Source organism: Megascapheus bottae, chromosome 16 (genome assembly GCF_031878675.1).
Source record: "Megascapheus bottae isolate mThoBot1 chromosome 16, mThoBot2.hap1, whole genome shotgun sequence".
Classification (NCBI taxonomy): Eukaryota; Metazoa; Chordata; class Mammalia; order Rodentia; family Geomyidae; genus Megascapheus; species Megascapheus bottae.
In genome coordinates, this window is record NC_143524.1 from 11,554,444 (window position 1) to 11,562,017 (window position 7,574).

General features: G+C 37.8%; 1 protein-coding gene across 1 annotated transcript; it reads right to left on the minus strand.

Annotated features, from left to right (window-relative positions):
* Window positions 1–288: 288 nt before the first annotated feature.
* LOC150052848 (olfactory receptor 4C12-like) lies at window positions 289–1,200 on the minus strand. Its single transcript, XM_090348887.1, has one exon. It carries the CDS (start codon window positions 1,198–1,200, stop codon window positions 289–291), a length of 912 nt encoding a protein of 303 aa, XP_090205013.1.
* Between the last annotated feature and the right edge of the window lie 6,374 nt (window positions 1,201–7,574).

Genomic DNA, 7,574 nt, shown 5'->3' on the forward strand with positions numbered 1-7,574 from the left:
GAGTAAGAATACAAGTTTTATTTCTCAAAATGTATAAACAAACTGCTTAAATGTATCTGGATCATTTAAGTGCAGATACTTCTATTCAACAACATTCCTATGCATGAGATTTCTAGTTATGTCCTTGAAATACCTAAACTGATCCTCATAACACAGGCTCTGACATACACTATGTATGTCATACACTAGTTCACTATGCCCAGAATCTTAGGACTTACACGCCTTTGTCCTTAGCATTTGGAGGATGAAGTGCTTTTATGTTTTGTAATCTGAAGTTAACAGTTGAAGTCAGCTTTTCACCCAGAGTTTCTTCATCGCATTTTTCACCTCCGTGTTCCTGAAGGTGTAGATTAGAGGGTTGAGCATGGGTGTTATCATGGTATAAAACAAAGCCACAGCTTTATCAATGGAGCACGTGGTAACCAGACGCAGATATACAAATATGCAGGGTACAAAAAATAAGATGACCACCGTGATGTGAGACACACAGGTAGACAGAGCTTTGCGCCTGCCCTCCAAGCTGTGAGCTCTCAAAGAGCCTAAGATGACCATGTAAGAGATGATTAAGAGAAGAAAGTTTAGCAGGCAGATGAATCCACTGTTCACAGCAACAAAGAGCCCAAGGGTATGGGTATCCATGCACACAAGTTCCAACAAAGGGTTCAGGTCACACATGAAGTGATCTATGACATTGGGTCCACAGAAAGGCAGCCAGACGGTGAAGAGGATCTGAATGGTTGCATGGAGAAAGCCTCCAGCCCAGACCACTCCCACAAGAAGGCGACACACCTGTCGCCTCATGATGATTGCGTAGTACAGGGGTTTACAGATGGCTACATAGCGATTGTAGGCCATCACTGTGAGAAGGATAATCTCAGCAGCACCAAAAAGATGTTCAGCGAAGACTTGCGTCATGCAGCTACCAAAAGAAATCGTTTTTCTTTCTGAAAGAGAATCCGTTAGCATTTTAGGAGTCATGGATGATGAACAGCAACCATCTAAAAGGGACAAGTAAAACAGGAAGAAGTACATGGGGGAGGCCAGGGCCCGGCTGGTGTGGATGGTGATCATGATGAGCAAGTTGCCAGCCAAGGTGGCCAAGTAGACCATTAAAAACACAGCAAATGAGAGCTTCTGAAGTTGCTTATTTGGGGTCAAACCCAGAAGGATGAACTCAGTGACATTACGCATCTTCACCATCTGTTAAGTTGATGGAACACATTTTCACCCTGAAAACCAAAAAAAAAAAAAAGCCATACTCATCCTGGACAATAAGTAGTGCATTTACTGAATAAATACACCTTAGCTGCGCTGCTCTTTTCTTCATGCCAGTTCTGGGGCTTGAACTCAGGAGATGAGTGCTGTCCTTGAATTTCTGTACTCCAGGCTAGCATTGTACCCCATTAGCCACAGCTTGACTTCTAGATTTTTCTTTGCTGGTTACCTAGAGATTAGATTCACTGTATTCACTGCTTTGGTGAATGACAACTCCTTTGTACAACTACTTAAAGATAATAAAAAAAATATTCAAAGTACAATTTAAAAAAAGGGACATCATGCACCAAGTTGCAAAAGTCAATCCATTTCTGTGGCCATATATGCAACACACAAAGGCTTTAAAAAATGTGTGTATTTTACCTGACTGTGGATAGAAATACCAGAGGAAAATATCCTATTTTCCTCTTCCAATTTTTACATCATACAAAAAGAGTCAAAGACCTACAGATTCTTTCATGAACTTCTCATTCTTGGTCCTACTTTGGTATCTAGAAGTTTCCTCAGTAGTAAAATACTTCTGCTGTATCCCTGCAGCCTCAGCAGCAGTGGTAAGTAGCCCATTACAGAATCTGCCACAGGGCTCATCGCCTACTCAAGATTTCTCATGACAAAACTCTCATTTTCTTACTATTATCCTTCTCTTTATTTTCATTTCCACAGTGCTGGCCCCAAAGTAAAAATACATATAGCTGAGAAAATAAGGTTTAAAAAAATTAAAAGGAAAAAGAAAGTAGGAGCTGATCTTAGCTGCTCAGGAGGCTGAGGTCTGAGGATCATGGTTAAAAGCTAGCAAAGGCAGGAGTTCCACAAGATTCTTATCTCCCAGTAACCACCAAAAGGCCAGAAGTGGAGGTATGACTCAAGCAGCAGAGCACTAGCCTTAAGCACAAAAGCTTAAAGACAGAGCCCAGGTCCTGAACTCAAGTGCCAGGTTTGTCACAAAAAAAGAGAGAAAGAAAGAGAGGTCGAAGGGATGAATTAATACATTTTATACAAATATCCAATGAAATTCCTTTGAACAACCAACTTACACCATTTTTAAATGCAGAGATATGAAAAATTAAAAATTAAATTAAATAATACCATGAGATACCAAAAGCATGCTTAACATACAGATTTAATTACTGCTTACTTGGTCTTTTTGTTTTGTGAGAATTTTTGTTTATTCATTTCATTCGTTTATTTGTTACAAACATATACTACCTAACAGAGATTTACAATAGAGCAAAACCTAGATATATAAGTCCATACAGTATGATGATAAATGAAAGGACCTCCAGGGTATAGAAACAAAAGCCATATAATGAGTGATTGTTGTCCTTAATGTACTATGCTATCTCTCATGTCTTTTGATGTCCCTTGGTTATCTCATATTTATTATTACAGTATTTACCTTGTTATCTGATATATTGTATATATGTGTATTTGGTTATTTGAAACAGAATAGGGAAGAGGGGAAACCAAAATGAGGGGCAGGGTGGGGGGAGGGAAATGGGGACCAAGGGAAATGGAGACCAAAACACGAGAAAGGGTATCAATGTTTGTAAAGTAATGCTCCTCTATCTGGTGAATATAATGTAAACCATCTAATAATTATAATAAAAATATATGAAAAAAGAAACATATACCAACACATGGGCAATATATTCTTTCAAAATTTTATTCTTATGACTAAATGTGGAGAATTCAAGAAGGGAGCAAACTCAGTTCACTATTCAAATGAATGGTTGGCAGTTTTGTTTTTTTTAATCCAAGTGCTACTTAATAATATAATATGTAAAATGATATGTGTATGTGTGTGTGAGAGAGAGAGAAACAGATAGAGAGAGAAAGAGAGAGAGAGGAAAGAGAAGAGCAAGAGGTGGAGGACTAGAAGAACTAAAACAAAGAAAGGAAAGAAAATAGAGAAAAAAAGAGAAAAAGAAAAGATGGAAATAGGATCGCTGAAGGATGACTTGCCGTTAAGGGAATGTTTTTATCTCAAATAAGTGTTACACTTGAAATTCTAAATTTTTATCCAACTCATTCGCTAATTGTGGCCCTCAGGATTAACATCAAAGAACAATATTGGCAAATAAATTTCATAGATAATTCTTCCATCAAAAAAGTCAAGGACTAAGGGATCGTTTTTACACAGGTTCATATTGAAAGCTATGAATGCCTGACTTGTCATCAGTTGGTTAATTGGCGATTCAACAATACTTAAAATAGACTCTATCAGAATTTGCTTCAGCACAATGTTGTCAACTAGAATAACCTTAATTTCCTGTTTAAAGACAAATATAGTACTTCTAGATACCAAAATCCTGAAGGAAGATTAAATAAGAGAAAATTATACTTCTTTGACTTACCAACGCTTACCCCATCCTGCATGTATCGAAATTCACACTCTGGCCTGAACTGGCTCAGTAAATCATTAGTCCAGATAATGATATATTAACTTTGTATTTAAATGAAATTTTGAAAGAGTGAGAGAACTTGGGCAGCAATAGCCCATTTTCTTTTTGTAGACAAGTTTATATTTAAATAGCTTAAAGCCTAGAACTTGACCCAATAGCTTGTTTATGCCTACTTATGAGAACTAACGCCATCATCTTTGAAAGACTAAAATATCAGTTAATAAGCTATCCTTTGTTAGAGGTAAAAGGAAAATCAGTCAAAAACTGTCACCAGTTGAAAATCTTCAAATTTTTTCCCCGTTTTTACTTAGGACATCAGTGCCTAATGGAGTGCCACATATTTTGGTTCTTGCAAGTCAGGCTTCTTTCTATCAGAAGTTCAGCAGAATTTCAAGGTATATCTAGGGGAAGCACTGACTTTGAGATTAGCTCTGGTCCAGAAATCTTCACAGCACCACCGTCTCAGTTTCTTTAGTTCTCATTGTATAAATACACAAATATTATATGATGTGCAATTCTCCTCCCCATAATTTCCTCAAGGAAAAGGCAATTAATTTTAGAAGACTTTGCCAACATGTCAACAAAACATCCCATCCCCTACTGTCCCTTAACTCTGGATAACCATTTAGACAGAGGATTCATTTAAAGAGCTGAGATCATTGTTAGAATCTGAATGCTTCATCTATTTTCTTAACTAATGTATATATAACAATAACAGTGAAGTAACTATTCAATCTTAAATGTTAAACTGTATTATACACACATATTGGGTGGCACCCAAATGGCTATAAATTTTAAAAATATAATAGAAAGTGTGGAGAACACCGGTGGTATAATTCTTTAGAAAGACTAAGTCAAAGCCCAACAAAATGAGTACTGGGATATGGGAACTTGTGAGAAAATGGTGTCAAGAGAAGAAAGGCAGAAGAATAAATAGTAGAAATGAGTAGAATGCAGGCAATAATGTATTAATATGTCACAGAACTGAGAAAATAAGGGAAGGAGTGGTGGACAAGGAGGTGAAGATATTGAAAGGATAACCTGGATCAAAATGCAATGTATACATAAACTGCTTTGTTAAATGGCAAAAAAATTTAATACATAGCCTAAAATTTAAGAAAAGTGAGGGAAGGGGAGATGTGGAAGGGGTGAGTTAATGTTAAAAGAGGTGACATTGATCAAGAGGTAATGTATTTATAACCTGCTCTGTTGAATGGAAACTCCTTTGTACAGCTACCTAAAGAAAATTTTTGTTACATTACATGGTGTACATTTTGTGCTGGATACTATTATTTCAATTTCTCAGATGAGGAGACAGGCTCTAAAGCCACCCACACACAGAAGTCAACTCAAAATGGATTAACTACTTAAATATAAAATTCAAAACTATAAAACCACTGGAAGAAAACTTAAGGAAAAATTCTCCCAACATATGTACCAACAATGAAAGGTACTAAGATATGGTGCCAAAAGCCCAAATAACCAAAGTGAAAAGAGATAAACTAATAATGTTCTGTTCAGAAGAAAATCAAATGATTCAGCTGAGAGAGAAAATCATTTGTGGATGTGAGGAAATGTACAAAATAGGTTATCTGATGAGGGGAGGAAAGATAAATAAATAAACAAAAATATCCAGGCACCAGTAGCTCATTGTAATCCTAGCTACTCAGGAAGCTGAGATCTGAGAGAGAATCACTGTTCAAACCCAGCCTGGGCAGGAAAAATCTGTGAAATTCTTATCTCCAGTTAATCACCAAAAAAGCGAGAAGGGATGCTCTGGCTCAACTGGCAGTGTGTTAGCCTTGGCTCAAGTGGCAGAAATATAGCCTTGAACAACAATAACAACAACAAAAAAATCAGATACATCATCCAGGCCCTGAATTCAAGCCCCAGGGTGAGACAAAAACTTACAAACTCTTAAGGAAATACATTGGACAGTATGCAAATGTACACAGACATATTAACTGAAATACCACAGACTCAAATGAGATCTATTTACTTAGAAAAGCAAAATCAAAGTTAAAAACCGGGAAGTGGGTACATGAAAGGCGTGGGGTGCAGTCATGAGAAAAAGGGTAGACAAATGAAGAGAAGAGGGGAACTGGAGAAAAGAGTCCACTGTATCTGCCATAAAATTAAGAAGACTGAGCCAGGCACGGTGGCTCATGCCTGTAATCCTAGCTACCCAGTAGGCTGAGATCCGAGGATCAAGGTTCAAAGCAAAGCAAGCCGGGCACTACAAAGTTGTGAGACTCTTATCTCCAATTGACCTCTAGAAAATGGGAACTGAGGCTAGGCTCAAGGGCAGGGGAGTAGCCTGGAGCTGAAGAGCTCAGGAACAGTTCCCTGGCCCAGAGTTCAAGCCCCATGATGAAGAAGAAGAAGAGGAGGGGGAGGAGGAGGAGGGGGAGGAGGAAGAGGAGGAGGACGAGGAGGACAAGGAGGAGGAGGAGGAGAGGAAGAAGAAGAAGGAGGAGGAGGAGGAGGACGAGGAGGAGGAGGAGGAGGAGGAGAAGGAGGAGGAGGAGGAGGAGAAGAAGAAGAGGAGGAAGAAGAAGAAGACTGAGGAAGAGATAGTTAAAGGAGGGATGGCATTGAAAGAGATGGCATTGATCAAGATAGATTGCATTACTTTGTTAAGTGGCAACTCCTTTGTACAACTCCCTAAATACATTAGTAATATTAGAAAAGAATTCATGCAAATCAGCGAATCAATAGCAAAAATCTAAATAATTGAAAATTTGCAAAGAATAATAGTCAACAAATGTCTAACATATGTAGCAATGATTAAGATAAACATCATAGAGGATTTCTACCCTTGAGCCAAGCCCCACTTCCCATTTTCTAGAGGTTAATTCAGATAAGAGTCTCAGGTCGTTTTGTGCCCACACTGGCTTTGAACCGTGATCCTCAGATCTCAGACTCCTGAGTAGCTAGGACTACAGATGTGAGCCACCTCACCCGGCTTATTTTTTATTTTTCAGGCATTCTTTTCCCCTTTCCCTGAAAAGCTTTAGGTCTCAATTATCTTCACTCTATTCCTTTCCTTCTCTATATACTACCGCCACATTATAATCCATACAGAATCAATAAAGAACAAAGAAAAGATCCTTAAAGCAATCAGGGAGAAGAGAAAAATCACCTATAAAGGAAAATTAATCAAAATAACCACAGATTTCTCTGCAGAGACCATGAAACCAAAAACAGCCTGGAATGATGTATGCCATGTCCTAAAGACAAATAACCACCAACCAAGAACACTGTACCCAGCTAAGCTCTCATTCATAGCTGAGGGAAAAATTAAAAAAAAAAATTCCTTCCATAGCAAGGAAAAACTGAAACAGTGTATATCAACCTAACCAGCATTACAGAAAATTCTTTTTTTCAAATGTTTTATTGTAATTAATGGAAGGCTTACATTATATTCACCAGATAAAAGGTGCAATACTTTACAAATGTTGATACCCTTTCTGATGTCTTAGTCCCCATTTCCCTTCCGCCTCACCCCCACCCCTCATCTTGTTTTCCTCCCATCCCTATCTGACTTCAAATAACCAAATAAACATATATATAATATATCAGATAACAAGATAAAATACAGTAACAATATGAGATAACCAAGGGACAGCAAAAGAGATGAGAGATAACATAGTACATCAAGGACAATAATCACTCATTGTGTGGCTTTTGTTTCTATATCCTGGAGGTCCTCTCATTTAGTGTCATTCTATATGGCCTTATGTATCTAGGTTTTGCTCTATTGTAAATCTCTGCTATGAGAGCCCAAGGTTTCTACTGATTAGGACAAATGAGGGAAACCATTGAGCCTATGTTCCTTTGAGTCTGGCTTACTTCACGTAATATGATTTTTTTCTCTAAGTCTTTCCATTTCCTTAC